Source organism: Bos grunniens, chromosome 16, assembly GCF_055505025.1.
Source record: "Bos grunniens cultivar Pamir isolate PY7600 chromosome 16, Bosgru_T2T1.0, whole genome shotgun sequence".
NCBI lineage: Eukaryota > Metazoa > Chordata > Mammalia > Artiodactyla > Bovidae > Bos > Bos grunniens.
In genome coordinates, this window is record NC_141180.1 from 51,239,273 (window position 1) to 51,266,324 (window position 27,052).

The 27,052-nt window shown below is 52.4% G+C and overlaps 1 protein-coding gene across 24 annotated transcripts; it reads right to left on the bottom strand.

Annotated features, from left to right (window-relative positions):
• Positions 1–654: 654 nt before the first annotated feature.
• Positions 655–27,026, bottom strand: PSEN2 (presenilin 2). Of its 24 annotated transcripts, none has more exons than XM_086345068.1 (14): positions 26,997–27,026; positions 21,629–21,713; positions 21,071–21,102; positions 20,770–20,870; positions 16,078–16,238; positions 13,860–14,077; positions 12,546–12,687; positions 10,455–10,522; positions 9,540–9,760; positions 8,199–8,297; positions 7,380–7,463; positions 6,947–7,045; positions 3,005–3,123; positions 655–1,383 (listed from the first exon to the last, which is right to left on the bottom strand). In XM_086345068.1, exons 5-14 carry the CDS (start codon positions 16,216–16,218, stop codon positions 1,228–1,230), a joined length of 1,347 nt encoding a protein of 448 aa, XP_086201194.1. In that variant the 5' UTR covers positions 16,219–16,238; positions 20,770–20,870; positions 21,071–21,102; positions 21,629–21,713; positions 26,997–27,026; the 3' UTR covers positions 655–1,227. The 24 variants fall into 24 exon arrangements, 22 of the variants coding, with proteins under 22 accessions (XP_086201194.1, XP_086201185.1, XP_086201193.1 ...); XM_086345059.1 differs by having other exon boundaries at positions 6,947–7,048; XM_086345067.1 differs by having other exon boundaries at positions 20,770–20,912.
• Between the last annotated feature and the right edge of the window lie 26 nt (positions 27,027–27,052).

Below are 27,052 nucleotides of genomic sequence, written 5' to 3' on the forward strand. Positions count from 1 at the left end.
GGGCTCAAGTCCTGGTAGGAGGGTGAACTTCTCTTCGCAGCCTGTGAATGATGTAGAGGAAAAAAAAAACAGAAGGGACTCTCTGGTGGTCCAGTGGTTAAGACTTTGCCTCCCAATGCAGGAGGTGTGGGCTCTACCCCTGGTCGGGGAGCTAAGATCCTAACAGTCCTCCAGGCCAAAACACAAAAGAGAAGCAGCATTGTAACAAATTCAATAGAAACTTTCAAAATGACCCATCCTGGAAAGAAAAGGAAGAAAAAGGAAAAACCAATCTGCACCCCCACCTCGCCCCACGCAGTGCCCAGAGATATGACCACAGAAGGAAGGGAGAACAGGTTCCTGAGCTCCCCACCCCGACCCCCGCCCCGCCCCACCGCCTGCAGCCACTGCTGAGAACCAGCACTGCACGTTCCTCCGGTGTTTTGGCAACCTTGCAGTGTTTCTGATGACAGCCGGCCGGCACCTGCCCAGCTGTCAGCCGGCATGCCTCTGCTTAGGAAACCTAGCTCAAGAAAACGATGCAGAAAGGGGGGCATTTAAGCCTCTCTCCTTCACAATGGGCAGATCTCTTCCCTTCCATGGCCAGAGCACACACGTTCTCCCAGGAGAGGCAGGGAGAGGGCCCACACTGACAAACAGACCAGACCCCAGCACTGTGACAGGATTCGGCTATTTATTGATGGTAATATTAAGACACTTCCCAGCAACGACTGCTGTGACAAGGACTCTAAAGGTAATCAGATAATGATGACATCATAGACAAAGCGTTGGGAACATTCCTTACAGAGAAAATTGGCTTTTCCTCTCCAGTCAGAGTGACCAGGCGCTTCGTGCCATCCCGGGCACGGCCTCCTGGTCCCAGACAGCCTTGCCTCGTCCTCCGTCTTGGCCTTCTCCGAGGACACCAGGCTGGGGGGGTGAGAGCAGGGGGCCTTCCCCACGCCCCCCACGTCTCGGAACCGTCCTCAGCTCCTCTGGCCCGACTTCCCGGGTTTCCTGTCGGTGAAGCGAGTGCTCACGAGGGGGTGAGCCATGCCCCGCGACAAAGCCGCTAGCACCACAAAGCTGGCCCTTCCTCTTCACCAAGTTAACACAAGCCTTTTTCATCCTCACTTGCTTTTAAAGGAAAGAAAAGTCTTAAAAATATATGGCACTAGAGTGTAAAATCATACAGCTGCCTCCGGTTACCGCTTCCTACAGCTTCCAGCCCATGGCGCCCGCGTCCCCTCAGATGTAGAGCTGATGGGAGGCCAGGGTGTCCATGAAAGGCCGCACCAGGTTGTCCGTGGAGAAGTAGAAGATGAGCCCGAACGTGATGGAGATGGGGAGGGCGGGCAGCGCCTTCTTGAACACGGCGAGCAGCAGGAGGGTCAGACACAAACCCTGCCGGACACAGAGGCGGGGGAGCGGGAGAAGGTGACCACCGGTTGGACGGGGGGAGGGGAGCAGTTAGTGACGGCCCAGGGTGTGGGCTCAGGAGGAGGGGAGCAGTTAGTGATGGCCCAGGGTGTGGGCTCAGGAGGAGGGGAGCAGTTAGTGACAGCTCAGGGTGTGGGCTCAGGAGGAGGGGAGCAGTTAGTGACAGCTCAGGGTGTGGGCTCAGGAGCCCTGACACCCCAGCACCTCCCCTGGTCCTCTCCGCAGCTCCGTGAGGTGCGTGGGGGCGGAGGCTCTCAGCCAGTACTAACGCCTTGCACACGAGTGGATGAACCAGCAAGCAGGCCTCGTGAACTGGGCCGCTGCTATCGGACCACCTCCCCTGGCCATGTGACCTGATGGCATGAAGCCTTCCCCCAGGGGACGTGTATTTATGCAAAAACTGGACGGGTCTGACTGAAAGGCAGCACTGTTCTCAGCAGACACCAAGGGAACCAAGATGCCGAGTGACCACCCCCTGCCCCCCGCCGTAAGCAGGCGCAGTGGTTGCCTATCCTGTCCCTGCCCCAGCCGATGCAGGCAGTGGTCCAGGGTGGGGACAGGGAACCAGAGTGCCTGTCCTCTCCCCGGGGAGAGCAGGGCTTCAGGGCAGACAGTCTGGAAGTGGAGGAGCCTGGGCATCCCCTACCTGGTCCTTGACACACACTGTGGGCAAATAGAAATGTCCAAAGAACTGGAGCCTTGGTCCTAACCTGCCACGCGATGCCCCAGGTTCACCAGGCAGAGCACTGAGTGTGGGCCGTTCCGGGCCTCCACCTCCACCAGTCATCACAGATGCGTCCCCATTACGTGTACCTGATCATGGTAAGTGACTACGGGTGCTGAGTCTCTGCAGTCGTGTCCGACTCTTTGTGACCCTATGGACTGTAGTCCGCTGAGCTCCTCTGTCCATGGGATTCTCCAGGCAAGAATACTGGAGTGGATTGCCATTTCCTCCTCCAGGGGATCCTCCTGACCCAGGGATCAAACCTGCGTCTCTTGTGTCTCCTACATTGGCAGGTGGGTTCTTTTATCACTAGCGCCACCTGAGAAGCCCCTAAGTGACGATACGGGCCTTCAAATTTCACCGCTGGGGTTCAGAATGAGGGGCCCCCCTCTCAAGCCCCAGGAGATCCCGTGGGGACTCAGAACTGCATGATGTCTGGGTGCTGTGGAGGGAAAACACACAGCCCCGGAGTCAGAGACCTCAGTTCACATCACAGCTCGGGCCTCGCAGCTTTGTGCCCATGGCCAGGCCCTCACCCTGCTCCATCTTCCAAACATCTCAGGTCACCATCCCTACCTCAAGGTGCGGTGAGACAAACGTACAGAGTTAGCCAAGACCTTGGCACCCAGCACGCACACTCAGTAACGCCAGAGCTCCCGGTCACCCTCCCTGCACCGTGCCTGCACCTACTGACGACCAGATCCTCCTGTGAACCTTGGTCTCATCCTGAGGATCTTTCTGGCAACCCTGCGCAGCCCTTCCGAGGGAGAGCAGCATCTGAAAACTCCCTGGGGCTCCTGGGCCCCCCATGAAGACCCCCACTGCCCAGGGGCAGGAGGGGAGCACCCTGGGCCCACTCACAATGAGGATGGCCACAAAGCAGGCCAGTGTGGTGTTCCAGTCCCCGCTGCCCGTGGCGGCCGCCTTGCCCACCAGCACACTGTAGAAGATGAAGTCTCCGAGGCCGAGCTTCACGCCCCCTGTGTGGTGGAGAGAGAGGGAACCCGTAGGTCTCAGAAGCCCTGGGAGGAAGCAGCAGAGAAGGCTGACCCCAGCCGAACAGCCCAGGCACGTGGCCCAGCCCAGGGGACCCAGGGCCCAGAGGCCTGGGGACCTCAGAGGGCTGATGGGTGGTGTCACTGCCTAGCCCACCTCACCTGGACTCTGGAACAAGGATTAGCTGTCTCAGAAAAACAGCAGCCAGTGGGGAAAAGGGGGAAACCTGTGGTCTGGCTGACTTGCATTCTGGGCTGTGCAAAGCCAGCATTTCTGATAATTCATGCAAAACTGGTGCTTGGTACTTGGTTTGAGTAAAGACAAGAGTGAATATAATCCATTGTCCAGGGCTGGTGGGAAGTTAACCAACTGAGTGGTGAGTATTAATTATAAATGCTTTTTAGGAAATTTAATTTCATTGGTTTTAAGAACATATATGATAACCGAGGTCCTCTGGAGACTAATATATAAAAGGTAAATGTATAAGAGATAAATGTATGTTGTAAATCAACTCTGTTGTTATTGTGTAGCCGCTAAGTCATGTCCGATTCTTTCAGCCCCATGGACTGTAGCCTACCAGGCTTCTCTGTCCATGGAAATTTTCCAGGCAAGAGTACTGGAGTGGGTTGCTATTTCCTTCTCCAGGGGATCTTCCTGACCCAGGGATCAAACCCACTCTCCCACATTGTCGGCAGATTCTTTACCACTGAGCCACCAGGGAAGATAAACGTAACTTGTAACTAGTGTATCCATTACTGAAAAAGAAATGAGCTTCTAGAATGTTTTGTTTCCTTTAGTACAATTGCCCTGTACACCTTCTTATAGGATAATTTCATTCATCATGGACAATAAAAATGCTTATGAAACAGACTGGAATTGAGCGGGTCTGCATCAAGGAAACATGCTCTGCCCCATCTGAACCCACTCCCCTCTCCTCTCTGGGCTCCAAGCAAGAAGCACCTCACCTTAGTCTGTCCCTTCCGTCACTCCCAACTTCCTCACTTTGGCAAACTTGTAAGCTCTGCCCTCTTACAGAGACCACTGCTCCTGCAGGTCTCTTGCTACCACCCCCGCTCCTGCCTCCCTGTTCTGCCTGCTCTCCCCTCCCTTCTCTCTCTGTTTTCAATCAGTTCTTTCTCAAAGGAATTGTGCTCACCTAGCAGGCACTTCAGAGACCTGAGGCAGCAAGTCCCACATCCCTCAATCAATGTGCTCAGGCAAGGCCATCACCAGGCCTCCGTGGACCACCACCCCCCATGCTGTCTATCTCAGCACCCTGCCCTGTCTACTCCCCAGGATCCTCCACAAGCGACCTTCCCTTCATCCCCTTAACATCACCCACGAGGGCCCTCTGGTCTCCATTCTGACCCTGCACCCTTCCTGGGTACCTTGTGGGGACCCACGTATTTGACAAGTATATCCTGGTGACTCCTCTTCGGGCCTGGAACCCTGACCTTCCTAAGCATTACTCCCCCTCGTGTGTCTCTGGCTTCTCCACCTGAGGTCCTCCAGAGCCTCCCAACTGCCGGGCCCCCCTCTCATTCCTCTCCCCACCTCCCTGCCCATCCCTTGTCCAGCCGGGTCCTCCTGGTGCCTCCCATGCAGGTGGTGGTGCCCGAGCTGGGCCCTTCTGGCTCTTCCCTCACCCAACCCTCCAGCAGTCTGTGCTCCTGCAGCCACCTGGGATCTGTCTGGGATGCAGCTCTGCTCACTTTAATTCCCTGCAACAAACCCCTAATGGTTCCCCATAGCCTCCAGGATGAAGTCTGAACTTCCATGAGTACCGCTCACCCTTGAAGGTCTGGCCCCCAGCTTCTCTGGCCACTAAACATCCCAGAGCTCCCAGATGGCTTCCTCCCCTCTCATCTGAGCCTTTGCCAATGCTGTTGTGGAACAGAATCTAACCAGCCTTTGTCCTTCATTCTGTGAGGGAGATCAAATCCTTGCAATTTCCCCAGGGACGGGAGTATCTTTGTTGTTCAGCAGCCCCTTGGATCATTTATGCAAGTGAGAGGATGGCATTGCTGCTGCTGCTGCTGCGTCGCTTCAGTTGAGTCCAACTCTGTGCGACCCCATAGACGGGAGCCCACCAGAAAGACCAACCATGTGATAAGGAGGTTGGGACTCCAGGCTAGGCTGAGTCTGGGGAGAAGGGGCAGCCTGGAGATGAAGTCCAATGTCATGAGCAAGGACTCAATCCATTATGCCTATGTAATGAGACCCCAGTAAAAACTCTGGACACTGGAACTCGGTACACACATCCCTGTGCAGGGGTGGGGGAGATTCCCGGGTCCCAGGGGCAGAGGGCACCTTCCCAGACCTCACCCTATGTGGCTCTTCATTTGGCCGGCTGGTCCTCATTTATATCCTTTATAATATCAATAAAGCTGTAATGGTATGTATAGCACTTTTCTGAGTTTCGAGAGTCATTCTAGTACATTTTCCAACCTGATGGAGTTGTGAGAATCCCCAGATTTGTAGCCAGTCGGTCAGAAGCGTGGGTGGCCTGGAGACCCCCAGAGCTTGTGGCTGGCATGTGAAAGGTGGGTGGTCGTGTGGGGATGGTGCCCACGTGGGATCCATGCTGATTAGGGCGGGGGCTCAGCGCCAGGCCTATCTCCGGCCCAGCTGCCTGTGTGCTGGGTGACTGCCGACTTGTCCTTCCAGGCCAGCCTCCAGCCAATTGTCTTCCCCACGTCCGTCCTGAGTACTTTTTACCTAACCTCCCCTGACTTGGGCTGCTCCGTGGGGAACTTCTCAAGGGCAGCAGCTGTGTTAATCCAGCAGCATCTCCCTGGCTCCCACGTGCCTCCCGGCACACACTAGTGGTCCATATATGTGTGCTGGTTGGTTATTTTAATCCACTTGGAAACATAACCATGTATCAGAAGGTCTTTGGGCGTGTCTTCAAGATTGTCTTCCACACCTGCTCCTTCTGCTCCCAGCCACTCGGGGCTCTGCCTGGGGGAAGCCTGCACCCCAACTCTGCCCGTCTTATGCTCCATAGCCCCAGTGTGGGGCAGTGCTGGTAGCGCCGGCCCGCGCAGCCCAGCTCACCCCCAGAACACAGGACCCACGCCTGCGACCCCACAGCTGCACTGGGACGGCCTCCGGCTACTCGAGCACACACTGTCCCAGCCACAGCCCTGCCCCTCCGCGTCGTCTCCCTCCTCCCGCACAGCTCAAACCCCTCCCCATCCCACGGCTCCCACTGCTCACAGGACACAGACGAGAACCCCCATCTTGATCCAGAAGGCCCCTGGAGCCCCTGTCTGTCTCCCGGCCCCATCTCTGCACTTGGGTCTCAGCATCCGGCTTCCACTTCCTCTAAGTCAGCCCCAGGGTCACTGCTCCCAAGGCACCCTCGGCTGGAAACCAAACCCCTTTGCACTGTGTGTTCCCCTCTGTGTCCTCAGCCTCTGGAGCTCAGCTTAGAAGTTACTTCCTCAAGAGACTTCCTCTGACCCCTTCAAGCAGGTCAACGGCCTTGTCAGTGCCCCTACCACCCTATGTTCTTCTGAGCGGTCCTCCCAGCTCCCGAGAGAGTGGTTAGTGCCCATGCCCACATAGCAGCACCCCCAGAGCAGCACCCGTACGATCACCCCCCAGTGCAGAGTGGGCATACGGCCAACATCTGTCACACACGAGGTAGCCTGGGCGTTAAGTCCCCATGGTCTGCCCACAGGACTGCGCCTTGGCAGGCTTCTCTCTGACTTTGTAAAGCATCTCTGATGTCAAACGGGCTCCTCCCTAACCTCAGGAAGCCCCACCCCGGGCCCACGCAGACCGTCCATCTGGACACCTTACTTTCCTCCTCTTCCTCCAGCTCCTCCCCCGGGTAGCCAGGCAGCGGGGGCTCAAAGACGTCAGGGTACGAGGGCTCCCCAAAACTGTCATAGGAGTCTTCTTCTGGGTGTCCGTTGTCATGTGAGGAGGGAGAGAGACAAGACGGGGTCAAAGGGTTCTCTGAGCCCAGGGCTTCCCTGCCCCACCCCGCACCATGCCCAGCCCGACAGAGAGGATTCTCCAGACCACACAGCAAGGGATGGGAAGGGAGAGAAGCGGGGCTGAGGCAGAGGAGCGAAGCTCCACCTGCACCCAATCCCTAGTGTGTGCGTGCCCGGAGGCAGTCTTCCCTGCCCTTCCTGTCCTTGTGCCTCTCAGAGAGGCCAGGCAGCTGAGCAGGGTGTAGTGAAAAGCAGCCCCCATGATGACAGGCTGTCAGTCCCCTGATACTCACCCATCTCCGGGTCGTAGGGGAGCTGAAGGGCTCCCTGAGAGGAAGGGTCCAGCTTGGCCATGCCCACGGTCCACACCATGGCGGCTGGGGAAGGAGAAAAGGGTCCAGCCTCAGACACTACTAACTATGGCTGCCCCCGGGGCGAGGGAGGCAAGTGGAACAGTCTGTGTCCCCAGAAAGCCTGCACGGGACCCTCAGTCCCTGTGGGTATTTGCTTATGGCCTCTGTTATGGGGCCTCTGGGGGTCCAGACTCCACTGCACATCCAACACGCAGCACAGTGCCCACCACAAAGTGCCCACCATCAGTGCATGCTTGCTGATGCTTTTATAAATAGAGATCCCTGCACACTGGCCCTGAGGCCAGCAGCAACCCCGAGAGTGCTTCTTTAGAGACTGAGCTTCAGTTGTTGAGAAAGCCCAGGGAAAGGCAGGCATCCTGCCACCCACCTCCCCAGACCCCTACCCTGAACAGTCCCTCCCCAAAGTCCCTTTCCAGGGGCCTGGAGAGCTGAGTGGGTGGCCTCGGGCTCATGGGAACGCGGCCCATGCCCACTGCATGAGTCTGGCTGAGATGAAACTGCGGGCGGGCCACACTCCTGGAAGCCCTCTTCCTGCTCTAAATGTCCAAGCTTCTTCCTGAGCCACAGCAGGACGCAGCCCACCTTCATCTCAGGAAGGTAGACCCCTTCTGGGATCACCAAGGCTGCCTCCCTTCCTTTGGTCAGGAAAAAGGTTAACTGTCTCCCCATCAACTCTGAAAGCCAAGGCCAATGCAAACCCTGGTTCCCACGTCTGAAGGAAGCACGGGGGTCACTCACATGAGTATATGAGGGCAGGGAATATGGGCTCATTTCTCTCCTGCGCGGTTTCCACGAGCATCCTCAGTGGCCCTTTGGGACACAGCACAGCCACAAGATCTGGGAAAGCAAAGTCATCCCTGGCACATTAAGAAAGACGTTTATTCCCAGCCAGCGCTCTAACACCAGGCCTGGGCGAGTGTATCCTGGAACCTCAGGGCAAGGCTCTCCAACCATGGCCCCCTGTTGTTTCAGCAACCCCACCCTTGGGTTTCAGCCTCAATCCCTAGAGCCTGCACTGGCTGGAGCCCATGGTGGGGTCTGAGCGGGCTAACTGCAAACAGGGACTGCTGTTGTGTGGCTCAGAGACCCAGAGGATGGGCTTGAAGTCCCATTTCTCTGAGCCCCAAATTCCTTATCCTAAGAATGTAAGAAGCAGTACTGGTGATGGTAATCTCACTAATACAGTCGGCTTTCCAGATCTCTGGGTTCTGTATCCATAGATTCAACCAGCCGTGGATCAAAAATTTCAGAAAATAATTCCAGCAAGTTCCCAAAACCAGTATTTGCTGCACACTGGCAATTGTAAATGTCATTTACATTAACAGCTATTTATATATCACTTATGTTGTACTATATAAGTAATCTAGAGATAATTTAAAATATTTGGGAGGGGACTTCCCTGGCCCAGTGGTAAAGACTTCGCCTTCCAATGCAGGGGTGTGGGTTTGATCCCTAGTAGGGTAGCTAAGATCCCACATGCCTCACAGCCAAAAAAGGTCAAAATATAAAACAGAAACAACACTGTAACAAATTGTAACAAATTCAATAAAGACTAAAAATGGTCCACATCAAAAAAAAAAGTCTTAAAAAAACATACAGTATTTGGGAGGATGTACATAAGTTATATGCAAATCCTATGTCATTTTATGTAAGAGATTTGAGCATCCTTGGACTTTGGTACCTCAGGGGATACTGGAACCAGTCCCCCAAGGATACCAAGACAACATTATACTAATTAAAGAGCAGCTCACATCTGGGGTACTCACTATTTACTGGTACTGTGCCCAATCTCAGGGTTGTTCTGAGGAGTAAATGACATCTGACGTACAAAGTGCTTAAGGGTGCGAGTGCTCAGTAAACATTTGCTGTTATTAGTAATCATGTCAACAGTCATGATTCCATAGGACCCGGTTTGTTTTTATGAAGGTGAACTTCTCAGAAGGGAGACCATCCAGGCCTCCCTGGGGGGCTGAAGGGAAGTGGGAGGCACGTCTCAGCACCCACCAAGCCTGTCCAGCAGTCAGGACTCAGCCCTGGATGTCACTCCACAGCCTCCCACCAGGCTGGCGGCCCACCTACCATACACGGAGATGGCGCCCAGAATGACCCAGGCGGACCACTCCGGGAGGTACTTGATGAACACCAAGGCCATGAGCGCGCTGATCATGATGAGGTAGGCCTGCTGCAGCACTAGGGGGCCCTTCCAGTGGATGCACACCATGCCCACCGCCCCGAAGTTCCAGACGGTCAGGAACAGGGTGGGGTAGTCCATGGCCACATTGTAGGTCTTGAGCACTTCCCTGTGGGACCAAAGTGGAGCCCGGGGGCTGGGACACTCACTGGAGATGTCAGACCCTGAGGCAGGCAGTCCAACACCCTCAATCACCAAGTCCCAGCCTGGGTTTTCCCAATCTCTGGCTCATTTATTAACATCGCCTTCCCCATTTCCATGAGCCCTACAGGTAACCCCTTGAAATACTTTCTGAAACAAGGTGGGGAGTACACCAACATCTTGTCCTTGGGCTGGACGACCCTCTGCCCGAGGAAAAGATCTTTGGAAAAGTGTTTTCTCCTGTGCCTCCAGTCTTTTTGGGCCCCTGGGTTAGGCTGATGTCCTAAATACAGGGCAAGAGAGACCACCTTCCCCCAAAACTAGGAGGGACCCAGTCCCAGCCCAAAGATTGGAATGTAAATTTTGAGGCCTTTCGGATCCCTGCCTCTGCTGCGGTTCACAGCCTTCTCTGTGATGACTCTGAGTCTTTGTTTTAAATCAGGAACTAGAAGGAGACGTGTGGCCCAATGAAGGGCTCCACTCCAGTGTCAAGGAGGCCAGGCTCCTGGAGCAGCAACAAGGGGCAAGCATGGAGCCCGAGGGGCGCCCTTCCCTCCCAGGTCCTTCAGACCCACCCAGGCCACAGGGAAGGGGTCTCAGGGGACCTGCTGCCGCCGGCAGCCACTCACCCAAGGTCCTCCTGCCCCTCAGCGGCCACTCACCCGAGGTAGATGTAGGTGAAGAGGAAGAGCAACATCAGAGAGGACATGATCAGCCAACCGTGGATGAACTGGGTGGAAACAGGCATTGTGACGGCAGGCCCCCAGGCCCCTGGTCCTCGGGACTGACTCCCAAGCCTAGAAACCCTTCTTCCTTAGGCTCCTCCTGCCTATGCTGGAAGGTGGCTGTTTTACAGTAAGGAGGGCACAGACATTCAAGGCATTCTCTCCAGGTAACCCAGCAAGCAGACAAAGGAGCTGGAAATCCTTCATGCCTAAACACCTAGCTCTCTACTTGGTCACCTGGAAAGGACACGCTTGGCACATTCCAGGCTCTACAGAGAAAGCTGGCCGGGTTTCTGCTCCCACGTGCTATGTCCCCAAGTGTGGGCAGTGAGACAACAGACACATAGACACACACTAGCAGGAAGAGATAAAGGCTGTGAAAAAAAACTGGCTGGGCAAAGTGACAAGAGACCCACCGCTTCTATTTTAGACACAGTGGTCAGGGAAGGCTCCTCCTCTCCTGGCCCAAATAAGGGAGGGTCAAAGGTGATGGGGGGGGGTCCCTGCAACCTGCCTCCTCAGAGGACAGACCCATCAGTCACCAGCTCGGGCCACTGGGGACCGCAGCGGCCACGTGGTTGTCTGTTCAAAGCAGAAGGGGCAACGCCGGTATGTGCTGATCCTCCTCATCCCACCCGAGCCTGCCCAGACCACCGTCACCTCTTGTCCGTGTCGTGGAGTAAATCTGACTGAATGGAGGCTCAGCAGCCTCCCAGCAGGTCCTAGCGTGGTCATGTGACACCTGCTCACCACGGCACTGCTGGCTCTCCCCTGGCCCCGCGCCTGGCTTGTCCTCATACATGTCTCTGCTCCAAACAAAAGCCCTCCACCCTACTTCTCACCATCCATGGCCACCTCTGCCCCAATCACAAACTCTGCCTCGGTTATACAGGCAGCTATTTACTAAGAAGCTCCAGCTCCTGGACGTGCCCCTCCCACTGCTCACCCCCACCCAGTCCCTCTCTATTTGAGGCTCTCCATCTCTCTCTACCTGCTCCACAGATGCCAGCAGCCTGAATATCCAGTACTGCACACGCCTGTGTGTGAACAGTTTAAAAATCAGTAACGTCTTGTTCAACTTCCTTTCAGTCCTCATGGCTTCAAAGCCTTTCTCGGGAGAAAAGCCTGAAACTCGTGCCTAAAAGCTTATGGATCTCTGTGAACGATTTGGGCTAGGTGGGACTCAACTCCCCTGTTCCTCCCCAGAGCTGCTGTGCAGAGCAGGGCCCACCCAAAGGTCTCTGGGAGCTGGAAGACCTCGGTATAGCAGTTGTACACCCCCAGCTGAAAGGCAAATGGGAAAATAAAAATAAGCTTGGAGGGGAAGTATATGTTGAAAGGAGCCTAAAATAGAAAATCTGACTTCTTCAGAAGGAGAGGCAAAATAAAATTAACTTCTGAATATGAGAAGTGACCCTATGAACGCAGCATGGAGGAACTCAGTGAAGTGGGATTAAGTGTAAGTGGAAAGCACAGGAGTATCGGGTAACCCGTGGTGGGGCAGGAGTCGGGTGGGAGAAAGTACAGGCAAACCTCAGGGATATTCGGGTTTGGTTTCAGATCACAATAAAGTGAGTATCACATGAAAAAGAGTCACAAATTTTTTGGTCTCCCACCTCATGCAAAAGTTAATGCTTGAACTGAGGTCAATTAAGTGTGCAATAGCATTATATCTAAAAAAATGTTAAAAACAGCATTAATTAGAAGATAATGCTGTTGCAAAAATGGCACCAACAGACTTGATCAATGTAGATTTGCCACAAACCTTCAATTTGTAAAAAAAAAAAAAAAAAACACAGTATCTGTGAAACCCAATAAAATGAGGTATTGCTCTAAAACTCGAGGTCTATTTTACAGGAAAAAAGGAACTCTGTTTAAAAAAAAAAAAAAATCTAGGGCTGCAGCGTAAGAGGCCCTGAGGCATGAAATCCAGGGTTGCTTTGTAAGAAGCCCTGAAGCATGAAATCCAGGGCTGCTGCATGAGAGGCCCTGAGGCCTGGCAGGCAGGCAGGAGGCAGACCGGCTCACCTTGTAGCAGCGGTACTTGTAGAGCACAACCAGGAAGATCGTCATGGTGACAATGACGCTGATCATGATGAGGGTGTTGAGCACGGAGTTGAGGAGGCGCTGGCCCACTGAGGGCGTGTCCTCGGAGAACGGGGTATAGATGCTGAGGAAGGAGACAAGGGCTAGACCTCTGCACCCGGCCTGCTTGTGCCCCCCAGCCCAGGGAGATGCAGGTGCCCTGGGCACCCCCAGCCCTCAGCACAGCACTCTGGCTGTCCTGGTGAGTGCTGCCCACCATCCTCACGAGCTGTCCTGCCTCCCTGGCACCTAACTCCAGCTTCTAACTGAGCTGACGCAGCCACATGGGAGGGCCTGACTGGTCTTTACCACGGCTTCCCAGGCCCCCACACCAACTAAAACCTCTCCCAGAAGTGCTTATCCCAGCTGACCCCACTCCCCAGTTCTGTACCCACTTCCCCATCAAGCCTAGGATGCCTCCACCCCCACTCCTACCCCTACCCACACCCCATGTAGCCGAGTAGCTGCACAGGCAGCTATAAACTCAAGAGGCAATTCATTGATCCCACACTCTTAGGGAAGCAAACTGTTTGCCAAGTTCTCAAGGTCTCAACACTTTTCGCCTGAGCTGCTCTGAGTCCCCAACAGACTATACGCTTCCTGAGGGCGAGGGCTTCTTTCTCTACTCCTTTCATTATCAAAATCATAAACAAAATGTAAAAAAAACTCCCTTAAAAAAGTTTCAAGAAGGTACTCAGCAGTGATACCATGGGAGGCTGGGGGAGGAAGCAGAGGGAAGCTTCCCATTTACCCAGGCTGCTGCTTCTTCCTGGATTCTCTTTATTAAGATAAATAAAATTTCCCTCCTGAGTCTGGGAGTGAGCTAAGAAATCGTGTGGTCCTCTTTAGTTTACATTCACAGGAGTATGAATGAGAGGCCCAGAGAGAAAAAGACTTGTCTGTGGTCATGCAACGACAGGTGGCACCACCACACCTGGGATGGAGCAGAGAACCTACCTCCTGCAGTGAGAGCAGGCTGCAGGGGCTGCACATGGATTAACTCTCTCAGTTCTCCTGGTAACCTTGCTATCAAACCCATCATACAGATGAGGAGACTGAGGCCGAGAACGGTTAGGAAGGTGCCTGGGCAGGTCACACAGCCAGGAGGCTGTGGACGAACCAGGGTGTGGACTCAGACAGCTCCCCACCCCTGCTCTTTGCTGCGGCTGCCACGGGGCCGCAGGTACAGTGGCCAACACAGGCCACACCCTCCTCCCCCAATCCTGCACCCACACCCACCCCTGGCCCCCAACTCACAGCTGTCCATTCTTCTCTGTGTAGAAGCGCACGGACTTGATGGTGGCCACGACCACGATCATGCACAGCGTGACAGGCACAAACAACATGATCACGTGCTTTGCCCCGTATTTGAGGGTCAGCTCCTCCTCCAGGCCTGGTGGCCGCCCGGGAACCCCACTGCAGACGTAGCGGTCAGGGTCCTCCTCCTCGTGGTCCTCCTCACTCTCCTGGCTTCTCTGTGGGAAACCATGCTATGAGGACCATGGGATGCCCCCCAGCGGAGCCCTACTGACACAGAGCATGGGTGTGTGAACTGGAAACGAGAAGTTTGAATGTCACTTTTCAGATGTAAGAACCAGTCTATGGGCTACAGCTTAGATGTGGGAGTGGTGGCTTTCCAGGACATGGAGAAGTTTATGAGGACAACTAGAGACTAGGAGTTGGCACTAGCCACCACAGATGCAGGAAGGGAGGCCATGGTAGCCATGGACGAGGACAGTCTGCAGAATGGGTCTGCAGCAGGTCTGCAGATCTGTTCCCTCCCTCAGTGAAGGGACTCAGTTCTGGTCACACGGCCATACTAGTTTGGGAGGAGCTAGGCCAGGTGATGGGAGGAAGGCAGAGACTAAACATTTTTGGTTGAAAAATCACAAACCAGAATGGTCAGCACACATGGGGACTCTCTTTGATTGTATTAACAAATAAGGCACTGGGAATTTGCAGGGAAATAAATTACTTTAAAATTTTTGCCCCCGCCAAAACCAAGCATGCAAACTTTGCAGTTTTGAACCGGAGGCTAACTAGGCATTGAGCATCTGGGAGGATCCAGGTTAGGGAAAGTGGGAGAGTATAAACGAGGAGGCAGCAAAGGAGGATAGGATGCCTGCCAGACACTAACATACACTGATCTTCAAGAATGTGTTTCAGAATTGTGGCAGTTCAGGATCACTGGCTGCCTTGTTAATTACAGTAACAGCCAAGACAAAAGCCAAGTGAAACAGAAATCAAAAGTGACTGCTCTTTGGCATCAGTTTTTTGCAGAGAGAATTCCATCTAGATATTCAACTGAGAAGGAAAGGAAAGCTGTTATTGAACAGGAACTGAAACAACTGAAATGCACAAAAAGTCCAGGAGATTAAAGACAAAACACCGAGCAAGAATTGGCTAAGGAGTAGTGGGGCCATGGCCTTGAGCTGCTGAGATCTCTCTCGGAGCCCAGAGGGAGGACAGGCGAAGAAGTGAGTTCAAGCTACAGCAAAGGGGAATGAGGCTGGCTGGAAGAAAGAAAAATACTAGAATGGGCAAAATAATGGGTTTTAGGCAAATTCAGATACTGTTTTACCCTGATGAGGAGGGAGGTAGCTTGACTAAGTGACTTTCCCAAGTACACGCTCCACTTCATACTGTTATAATCTCCTGCCTTTTGGGCTGCAGAGGCAAAATCACACAGTGCAGCACACCCTTCCTGCTATGGGCTGCATGTTTGTGACCCCCAAATTCACATGTTGAAACCTAATGCCCAACATGATGGTGTTGGAGATACAGGCTTTGGGAGGTGATTAGGTCATGAGAGTGGAGCCCTCAAGAATGGCATTCGCACCCTTATAAAGGATGTCCAGGAAAGCTCCCTAACCCTTCTGCCTTGTGAGGACACAGAGGGAACACAGCTGCCTACGACCCAGGAAGTGGGCCCTCATCAGACATCAGACCTGCCAGCACCTTGACCTTGACCTCCCAACCTCCAGAGCAATGAAAAATACACTTCTGCTGTTTATAAGCCACCCAGTCTATGGTATTTTTGTTATGGCAGCCTGAACGAACTAAAACACATCCCCAGCTCAAAAGTTAAACACAAATCAGCTAATCTCTCAGTTCCCATCTCCAGCCATCTACCAAAAAAGGTTCCCTCCAGCCTCTGTGCTGCCTGCCCCAGCATCCACTCACTCTCAGATTCCTGTGGGAACAGTAACCTGCATAGGAAGGTGAACCGAAGGGGCAGGGCCAGGGTGGATGACGCCGTCTACTAGAGTCGGTCTGTGACAGGCTGTGCATGTGCAGAATCTACGATCAAGCCCTCGCAGACCTAGGATCCACCATGGTGGGCCACCTGCCCCTTTGACCAGTTCTCACCTTCACTTCCTCTCCCTCCCACATCAGGGAAGGCCTGGTTTCCATCCATGAGATATGGGACGCCAGCAGCCCGTCTGGAGACCACGGACTGCTGGCAGGAACCTACCCACTGGGCGGCACTCTCTCCGTCCTCCAGGCCCTGCCGGCCGTCCTGGCAGGAGCGCGGCGTGGGGCTCTCGGCTGACATCAGGGACGTCCGCTCATCACACACTTCTTCCTCGCTGTCAGAGGCCATGAATGTGAGCATGGCCCTGCCTCCGGAAGTGCCTGGAAAAGGAGCACAGGGGTCTTCGTGCCACTCTCCTGAGAGGCAAAGGCAGTGGAGGATGAGATGTGGCTTTAAAACCTGGACACAGGTCCTGCCCACAGCGACCACCCAGGATGCATTTGTCAAAGGACTGCTATAGGGCTTCCCGAGTGGCTCGGTGGTAAAGAATCCACCTACCAATGCAGGAGACATGGGTTCGATCCCTGATCCAGGAAGATCCCACGTGCCAAGGAGCAATGAAGCCCGTGTGTCCCAACTACTGAGCCTGTGCTCTAGAGCCCAGAAACCACAACTACCGAAGACGGAGTGCCCTAGACCCACGCTCCAAAACAACAGAAGTCGCTGCAATGAGAAGCCCGTGCACCGCAACGAGAGAGCAGCCCCTGCTCTCTGCAACTAGAGAAAAGCCTGAGCAGCAGTGAAGACCCAACAGAGCCATAAATAAATAAACATTTAAGAAAAAAGGACAGTCCCCAGGAGCCATGACTAAGGCTGCAGCAGTCTCGAGAGGGACTGGCTAGAGAGGATCCAGGCCATGGGGGCGAAACTCCCAACCATAAACACCAGGGCCACTCTAAACTCTCAGCACAATCATTCGTTCAATCAACAAATATCTGACCACCATCTATCATGTGCCAAGGACATGTCTGTCCTAAAAGAATAAAAACCAGTCCAATGTGGCAAATTCTATAATCCAAGTGTTCACTAAAAGGCATAGAAGGGACTAAATCTCAGAGATCAGGAGTGTTTTCTGGAGAAGATAGCATCATGTGATGGACACAGACTCTCCCAGGTGGGAGGGAAGGGCAGAGGGCGTGAAGAACGTCTCAGCCTGAGCCTGGCAGTGCCAGGGCTGGGGAGGGGGTCACTGCTGTGGACAAGTGAAGGGTCTCCAGCGCCATGCTAAGGAGGTGTGCTCTGTCCCCCGAGGACACAGTGACAGATCAGATCTCTGGTTAGAAATCTCAGTCTGGTCACTGACTGAAAAGAGTAGAAAGAAGGAAAGGTGACCTCCTTGGAGACAATGATGGGTCGTGAACAGGGCCTAAGGTAGCAGCAAGATGCGTGGGAGTGAGGGGAGACGATCCATACAGACAAGATGTCGGGGACACAACAGGACAGAGTCCAGGACCACGGCCAGGCGGGGAGTAGGACAGAGGAGGTGGGAGAACAAGGTGCTGGGGGAAATCTGCCGAATGTAAATGGTTGAAAGGAGGGAGCTGCCTGGGAGGCGGCTGAGGGCCAGTGTCTGAGCTGGAGGGGAGGGAGATGAGAGTCACAGGTTTAGATGCTGTGGCCACGGGGGCAGTGAGCCGAGACCACGAAAGAGGAGCGTGCATGAATGTGTGTGTGTGTGTGTGTGTGTTGGGGAAGTATAGCTGAGGGAAGGACCCACAGGAAAAACCAAAGCTGAAAGGGCCACAGAGGAGGGAGCCTGTCCCCTCAACACTGCTGTGCTGCCCTGAGTGGCGTGTGGACCCAGCAGCACCATGTGGATGCTGGGGCAGCCCGAACTCCTACCAACACCCTGGGCAGGTCAGCTGAACTGCCAGCAGGGCCAGCTCCCCCATCACCTGCCTCCTGGGACCCTGGGGAAGACTCACGCCAGTAGGAACAGTCGGGTCTGCTCTCGTCTCAAAGTTCATCTCCATGTCAATGGCCCTCAAAATTTATGATCATTTTTATTCTATTTCCACAGTGTCTTTTTTTTTTTTTTTTTTTTACTATATGGACCATTTTTAAAGTCTTTATTGAATTTGTTACAATATCGCTTCTGTTTTACGTTTTGGTGTTTTTGGGAGAGGGGGCCACTAGGGACGCAGGATCTTAGTTCCCCGACCAGGGATCAAACCCACATCCCCTGCACTGGAAGGCTAAGTCTTAACCACTGGACCGCCAGGACAGTCCCTATGATTTTCAAGTGGAGAAGGCAGGCAGGTTCCTTCCACCGAGCCAGCCAGTTCTATTCATCTTGGCAGAGGCTCTGAGGCTGCTGCTTTGTTTTGAAGACAGTGTCCCAGGCCGTGGCCTGCATTACTCCCAGCTGGACTTCAGCTCCATCCCCAAGTCCAGGCCCACAGCAGAGCCTGATCCTACTCACTGACTCGGGCCCTTACAGAAGGCTTTCCCGTAGCTCTTACAAAGAATTCGAAATGAGCAAGGTAAGCTCCCCTGGGTTCAGCAGAGAAACAAGTATAAGAGAGACAGCAGTAGTGACATCAGTAGGAAGCAGAATAAGGTAACTTCCAGGAGAGGTGACGAGGACGCTGTGCTACTGGAGTTAAGACTAAGTGGGGGGCAATCTATCAACAGTGGGGAGTAGACGTCTCAAGTCTTTAGGAGGAAGACACATGAAACAAGACACAAAGGTTAGGAATATCTTGCCAGGCAGAGGCTGAAGTAGGTGGGGCATGTGGAAGTAGCCTCATAAACAGATGGCGGGATGGGGGCTTTGAAATTCTGCAACATCCAGCAGGCTGAGGTGGCTGAAGCATGGGGACCACGGAGGCAGTGATGGGAGGTAGGACCATTCGAGGGAGGGGCGTGGGGGCCTGGCCAGGGGACGAGGAGCTGAAGCTAGCCAGGGGAGGGGGCAGCCAAGGTTTCTGAATTAAGGAGGGATGTGACCAGAGTGTGCTGTATGGGAACAGAGGGCCGGCTGAGCCCTCCTGCCTCTTCCCCAGAGCCACTTCCCTGGAGCCACCAGGGGTAGTGCCGCCCAGGACCCAGGAGGCAGATCTGCTCCTCAGCACCCAGACCTTGGGAAGTTCTTAGCGTCCTTCATCTATGGTAACAGTAATGAAAGAAATTACCTAGTGGAGACCCAGGCAGAAAAACTCTAAAGAGCTCCTCTGCAATGGTGGGCCCCACTAGATAAATCCTAAACATACACCTGCCCAGGCCCAGGAGATGCCCTCATTGACCCTGTGGCAATGCTGAGTCCATTCTTACTCAAAGAGCGACAGGGAACACAGAGCTGGCTGCACCTCAAGCTAAATTAGGACATTCTATCTTGAACAGTGTAGCAGCTCTTTCAATACTTTGTTTTGTCTGGGCTGTGAATTAATAATTTAGTTACCATCTCTCTCCTTCTGTTCTTCCCACGCCTTTAGAGGCCCTGGGATTTATCTTCGCAGTGACTGGAGGAGCAGATCAGGAGTTCCTGTATCTAAACGGCAGGGCTGCAGCCCCCAGGGCAGAGGCGAGCTCACCCTTCAGAACCACAGCTGCTGGCAGCCAGGCTGCCTCAGTCCCTAGAGCAAAGCATGAGGGGACTGGACAAATAAGAGGCTAGGATGCTTCTTAAAGGAGAAAGGGAGCTACAGGGCAGGTGGGGAGAGAAAAGCAGGGGACCCATGATCAAGTAGGAGTTAAATCCTTTCCAATTTCCATTTCTTCAGCCGGTCACCAAATCCCAGGAAAACACGTCTGCCTCCCAAAGTCTGTGGACACACCCAGGGAGAGCATGTTTAAAAACAGACTATATCCCTTCCATGTGAAACTGCACTGCAGAGGGAGAAAGTCAGAAAGCTATAAAACATGCTTTGCCATCCACCACATGTAATGCATGGCCTCCTCACCAGAAAACAAATGCTTCCTGAGCAGATTCCCTCCCTCCCTGGATGCTGCCCACAACTCCCAGAAAAGCAGGGCATCGAGGGGTTGCAGCCAGGAAGAGCTGGTCTTGGCTGTTGGAGCAACGGCATCCTAATCACAGCCCTCTGGGCCTGGAGGAGGTGGGGACAGCTGGAGGTGCTTCCTGGGGCTCCCAGCATCTGAGGGCATGGCTTAGGACTTTCAGAAAGCTGTAAGATGCTGGAGATGCTGTTTCGCAACGTAGCCCAGGCCACCTGAAGGGTGGCAGAGCAGCTGCTGAGCCCTCACTGTGTACTAAACACAAGTCAGGAATGAGGTACAGTCAGTCCCCTACATACGAACCTTCAACCTGCACACTTCAGATATTCGAACGTGAGTTCGCATGTCTGGCGTACTTTTCAAGGTACTGTACTGTAAGATTAAAAATTTTCTGTTTGCTTTTTATGTATTATTTGTGTGGAAAGTATAAACCTCTTATAGTATAGTACTATATAGCCGATTGTGTTAGTTGGGTACCTAGGCTAACTTTGTTGGACTTACGAACAAATTGGATTTATGGCCTCTTGGAACAGAACTTGTTCAATGCAGGGCACTGACTGTGCTGCTGTTATTCCTCATTTTACAGATGAGGAAAAAGATTTTAAAAGTGATAAGTTCAAAGTCATCCTTGGACCAAGGTGGTCAAGTTCTGTGCTCTTAAACACGATGTTAGGGTGCTTACTTAAAATGCGGATCCTAAGTTTCATTCTGGCCAAAGGTCCAGGGATCTGCATTTTGAGACAGTCCCTGGGCGATTCTTAGGCTGGTGTTAAACCCTCCCTGGAGCTGGTCCTGGCAAGTAATCAGATGCCCCAGCCTGGGCCCAAACTTGGTACTGAAAGCTCCCAGTAACAGTTCACTTCCTTGTCGCAAGGGCAGGGCCTCACCACCTACCTTAGCACACCTGCTGCTCTGCACAACTTGCTCACTGAATGCCGGTGTGAAAGAATGAGCAGTCCTTTCTCCTGAATACCCTGTGGTTGGGCTGAGATCCACTGGGGAGGAAGAGCAACAGGAGCTTTCTCAGACTAGGAGAGCTGCAGGGGGAGAATGCAGTGAGCTGACTGACAAGGTACGCATGCAATGCCCACCTGGAAGGAGGGTGTGAAAAAACTGGATCTTAAGCATCCCTGGTACAAACTGCACCAGCCTTTCTGAAGGCAGTAAACATCAAGAGCTTTAAAAACATTCATACCTTTTGATCCTGAAATGCTAACTTCTCGGAATCTGTCCTAGGAAAATAATAAAAAGATTTATCTGAAAACATGGTTGTTGCAGTCATTTATAATTTTTTTAAGTGAAAATGACTAAGATGTCTGACTTTGTATGATAATATATCTATCCGATATATGACTAATAAAAATCTTACTTCAAAGAATATTTACTAACATGAAAAAAACACCAAGATGCTAAATTTAGTAGACTTAAAACCACAGATATAAGCATCTGAATTTTCTTAGCAAATGTATACATATATATGAAGGACTGGCAAGAAATATTATACAACATTAAAGGTGCTTATCTTTGGATGGTGAGATTGAGGGTGATACATGATATTTTTCTGCATTTTTTAAAACTTCCATAACAAAACATGAATTGTGTCTGCTGTTTTTTGTAAAGCTAAAGGGGAAATAACAAGTATCAACATTTAGACAGATTTTTTTCCATGCTGCCTTCTCCCACATCCCCTCTCACTGGACTCGGGGGACCTTGGGAAGCCACTTTCACATCTTCTCCTAACCCCTCTTATTACCTGGTTCCTGAAGGAGAACAGAGCAGCTGGGATGGATTCCTCTGGCTTCTAAGTTGGAACTGAAGCCTGAAGGTACTCTGCAATCCTTGGAGGGAAAAAATGCAGATAAAAAACAGTCTTGCTAGATGTTTGTCCACATTAGAGCACTAGAGATGCCAAGAACTCCCGCCGGGAGGCTGACTCACAGGCCGGTGGGGGTGGGGCTGGGTGACTCTCCTGCTGATGTCAAATCCTATCAACCCCATAGCAACCAGCTCTCCACTCTCTCCGAGGGAGCAACAGGATAATGCAGAGAAGCCAATGGGAGGAACAGGTGCCCCAGACTACATCCTGGAAACCCTTCCCAGAACAAGGCACTGTGGCTGAAAACTCCTTGGATTAGGATATAAAATCAAACATCCAAAGAAGCCACCGTTCACTCCCATTAATCAGCTGAATGGGATCCAAATGCTGAATGAGCCAAGCCAAGGGAGTCTGACCCAGGGAATTTCCTCAACCTTGCCTGTGTCAGCAGTTCCTGCAATTATTATGGAACCCTGGTGACCCAGTTTCCTCAACCTGATTCTCATTTCAGAAAAATGCAAAGGTTTTGACCTTAAAATTTAAGGCCAATGGACCTAACTAGGAAATAGATTCCTACATAAGTAGAAAATCGATTTTTAAATTCCATCGTAAACGAGAGTGCCTCAAGGAAAAACATGGAAATTTCGGTTCCAAAAGAAAATTGGGAGTCAACAGGTGGGGCCAAAGAGAAAGGCTTGGATCCGAGTACTTGCTTTCTTTGTCTCCACAGGGCTAACAGTACTTTCTTTCTTTCAGTATTGAAAGAACAACATTACAACATTACAGAAGTTTCAGGTGTACAACAAAGTGACTTAAAATTTTTTACAGATTACATTCCACATAAGGTTACTCTAAAGCACTGGCTGTATTCCCTGTGCTCTACATTACACGCTTGTATCATTTATTTTATACATGGTTGTTTGTCCCTCTTAATCCTCTTTTATTTTGCACCTCCCCCTTGGTAACCACGATCTGCTGGTCTATTTTTGCCTTTTTTTTTTTTGCAATTCTCCTTATGATATTTATTGAAGGAAAATAAAAATACTAATTCAAAATATATATATATGCACCCCCCTATTCATTGCAGCATTATTTTGTTTTTGTTTTTCATTAATTTATTTTTAATTGAAGGATAATCACTTATAGTACTGCGTTGGCTTCTGCCAAACATCAAGATGAATCTGTTTCTGTTTTGTCTTGTTTGTTCATTTTAATTTTCAGTGCTCCCTCAAAGAGGGCAGTAATGGTTTTAAAAAGGTCACTTTCTAGGGTCACATGGGTACTTCACAGAGCTTCCATGACTCCTGGGGCGTTCCCAGCCTTCCCTTATCTGGGGTGAGGAAATTCCCTTAGAAATTTCCACAGCTTGCCTGCCTGCCTGCCTATTTCCCCTGGCCCAGGCACCTGACCATGTATGGACCCTGGCTGGCCGTCATCCATCTGTCCATCCATCCAGCCCATAATGTGATGCACATCACTTGTCCGATGGTTTTCCCCAGAACAGGGAGAGGGCCTCAGCTGGAGCAGGAGCCCACACGCCCCAGGAAGGCCCTGAAGTACCACTCCACTCTCTTGAGTCACAGGCCCCAGGCGACCCTCTGGGGCCTCCTGAACCTTGACCCAAGCTCTAGATTTCCCTCTGTCTGCCCTTTCCTACTCAAAGGTGCTCAGTAAACATTTTCTCTCACTTCCTGAAGGAGCCTGGAAAAGGGGCAGTTTGGAAGTGACAGAGGGATGCTGCGAAGGTAGCCACACTGGCCATGAGCTACCGAGCTACCTTTGAGCAGCCTCCCATAAATCGTGTTTTTGCTTTCAATGAAAAGCAGCAAGACAGCAGTCAAAAGCTGAGCCTTAGAAACGGACAGAGTTTGAATCAGCTAGCCAATTGATCTGAACCACATACTCGGACAATTTAACTTCACACGGCCCATTTCCTCTTGTGTAAAAAGTAAGATAGGCACACTTTGCAAGATTACTGTAAAAACTAGAGCTAATGTGTAATGTGTCCAGCACAGAGTAGATGTTCAATCAAGGGTAAATATAATGAAATAAAGGCAGGGACACAGTGAGAGAGGACAACAGAAGCCTGTTGATGGCCCCTTGGAAAGCTACAAAAATGCTAAACCATCAGGCATGAGTTGAGTACCAAGGTCACGCCTCACTCAGGCCCTGAGTGCTTTCCTCTTCAGCCCCAGCCCGGGGCATGCTGGCAACATGAACACTTTGTCAAACAAAAGGGCACGTCCATGGACTGAGGTCAGAGCTGGCAAGGACCTTCAGGGCCATCCAGTCAGCTCCCCATTTCATACTTAGGAAAATTGAAGCCCAGACGGACAAAAGGACAGGGGCCCATGACCAGAAGCCACAGTTACGGCTCAGGTCTCCAAACTGCCATTGAGGAGCTCTTCCCTGCTGCTCCAAGTACTTGAGAGGGTCACATACTCAATGGGTTTCCAAGAACACTCAATAAAGGGAAAATTCTGAAGGCATAATATGAACACAAAAAGTAGGATACAAAACTTCATCTTCAGTTTCCTACTTCTAATATTTTAACACATGAATACAGGTATGTGCATAAAGTACTGTAAGGAAGTTCATGTTAAGAGTGGTTCTTTGGACTAGGGGCTAACAGATGACTTGAAAAAAAAAAATTTCCCGAATTTTCTAGAGTGAACACATATTGCTTTCATTTTTAAAAAGTCAGAAAGTTTCTGGTTAAGGTACAGCAGAAACTTTTCTTCCCATTGCTCCGGAAGACTGTGTTTTGGCAAAGATAAACGAGCAACCCATTCTCCCAGGCAATGGAAAGAATGGACAGTAATCATCCCCCTCCCGGACATCCGGTCTTTACTGAGTATCCCTTTGAAACTACTTCTGCCCAGACTGTAATCACACAGCAGCCTCACCACCTCCTGGTCAAGAAGGCAACACTGATTCTACAAGGTTTGAAGGCCAGGTCAGATGCAGCCAGCTCAAGGTGAGGAGAAACCCCCAGGCCCCGGCCAGGGGCAGCGTGGAGGGTATGCCAACCTCAGAGCCCTTTGCCTTCCACCCCCAGCCCCACCCCCAGCTGCTGGAGTCCAGGGACAGGTGGAAATATTTGCAGAAACATTTGTTGCCTTGCCAGTCTTACCAGCTAAACAGTGTCTAAAAGTCAAATCAACAGCTGAAAAACAGCCAAATGTGTCTTCAATAACATAAGGTGATCTATACACACAATGCTTTAGTTTCTTAAAAAAAATTTTTTTTTTTGTTTTGGCTTTGCCAAGTAGCTTCTAACGGAGACCCCACAGCAATGTCCCGGGCGGTAGTGCAGGCACATGGGTGGGGCGTCAGAGTGGGAGGTCTTCCAAGCAAAAACTCAAAAGATGCAGAAGACACAGCCAGCTGGGTTCAAATGCTGGCACTCACAGTCACGGAAGCCACACAACCAGACAAGGTCCTTAATGCCCTGAACCTTAGTTTCCCCTTCTGTAAACCTTAGCTTTCCCTTTCCACTTCAGTGTGATGGTAACTCTTTAGATAACTGTGACAACTACTGTACAGAATGGCTTTTTATTGTATATAACAAACTTGCAAGTGATGTTATTGTCATTATTACCATCAATGATGTAAGAGGGGCAAAGGTAGGTGGAACCTCTCATTCTGGCAAAGCCTGTGTACATGTGTGCAGAGGGGCTGTGAGCAGGCACAGAGGAGCTGGGGGTGGCGGAGGTGGGGCAGGCTAAGGGCCCCCAGGCACACTTGAGCAGCAGCCTCTGGCCAGGCTGTTCCTTGTCCTCCTCTTCTTCAAACAGACAGGCTCAGAGCAGTTACCTCCCAACCCTGCACACATCAGACTCTTGACTTGGTGCACAAATACTTCAACACCAAATGATACAGAATTTTTCCTGAAAACCCGAGGCACCATCATCCCATTCCACAGTAACATTCCACGAAGTCCTCCACTTCCAGCCTCTGCCCTCAATGCTCCCACATTCACCCAAGGCGAGAACCTGGATGACCTGCCTCATGAGTGGCTGAAGCTGCAGCTTTGAGCTGCAGACAGGACTTCAGGCCCCTTCACCAGCTGGACCCAGGAAACATAGCTGCTAATACACTTTCCTGCCCCCACACAGCCACGTTCACCCATAGGGGAACCTGAGGCTCACACACCTGCAGCAGCTTATACAAAGCCTTTAATTACTACCAAAGGTCTTAACCGAAGTCCTTGGAGACTCAGCTGTCTACAGAAGGGGCTATGTTGATTCAGGGCCATCCATGTGGGAAGAGCTCGGGTCCATAATGATCAATTACTCTCAGGACAGGCTGGCAACCCACGCTGTCAATTTTGGGTCAACCTGGCTCTGCGATTGCTCTGGATGGGAACCGCCTCTCAGGCTATCCATCTATAAATTGAGGATGCAGCTACTGCAACAATCCACAGTTCATACCGTCAAAAGGGAATACTCATTAAGTCACAGACTGGGGCATTTCATCCAGCTGTCCAAGGGCTGAGGTCTAGTCCCAGGTCTGGACAAGAGAACTAGAGTCCAGGACAACAGGTTCGAAGCCTGGCTCTCATATATTCTACCTGCGTGACCTTGAACAAAGTCACTTTAGCTTTGAGGGCTGAGTTTCTTCATTGATAAAATTTGGGATGGGAATTAGCTCCTGTTTCGGGCTCATTCAGCTTTTCAAAAGCTAGATTCTGGGAGTCTCCTCAGAGCTGTAAATGCCTGATCAAAAAACAGCCAAACATCGCAGATAAGGAAACTAGGGGCTCCAGGCCCGTCCTTAGGTCCTGTTCCTCAAGCCGGCGGAAAGACCTCCGCCTCCCCTCCTACCACTGCCAAGCAGACCCCGGGGCCGCGTGTCGCAGGCCAGCAGGACTGGGCGCCCATCAGGTGCCAGCCAGGAGAGAGACCACAGTGCCGCGTCCGCACGCCTTTGAGACCCACGTGCGCTGCTTCTTTAAATGTCCCGGCCCTTTAACAGATCGCACCGCGCCCACTCCGGCGGGGGCTCCGGCGGCGGGGGCTCTGGCGGCGGGGAGAACCCGGCCCCGCTGAAGGCCCGAGGCCTGGAGCCCCTCCCCGCGCTCCTCCACTCGCCAGTTCCGGGCCGGCCCCCATCGCAGCGGTCCCGGCGCCCTCCCCTCCGCAGCCGCTGGGGCCGCATCCCCGGAACCGCCCCGAGGCGCGACCCGCCGCGGCGAGGGGCGTGCGGAGGACAAGGCCCCGCCTGCGGAGTGCAGCTCCACCTCGCGACCTTCGAACGCCGGGCGATCGGGCCCCCATCCGCGCGCCCCATCCAGCCGGCTCACCTGCTCCGCCGCGCAGCTCCAGCGGTGTTTACTGGCCGAGCGCCCGGCAGACCCGG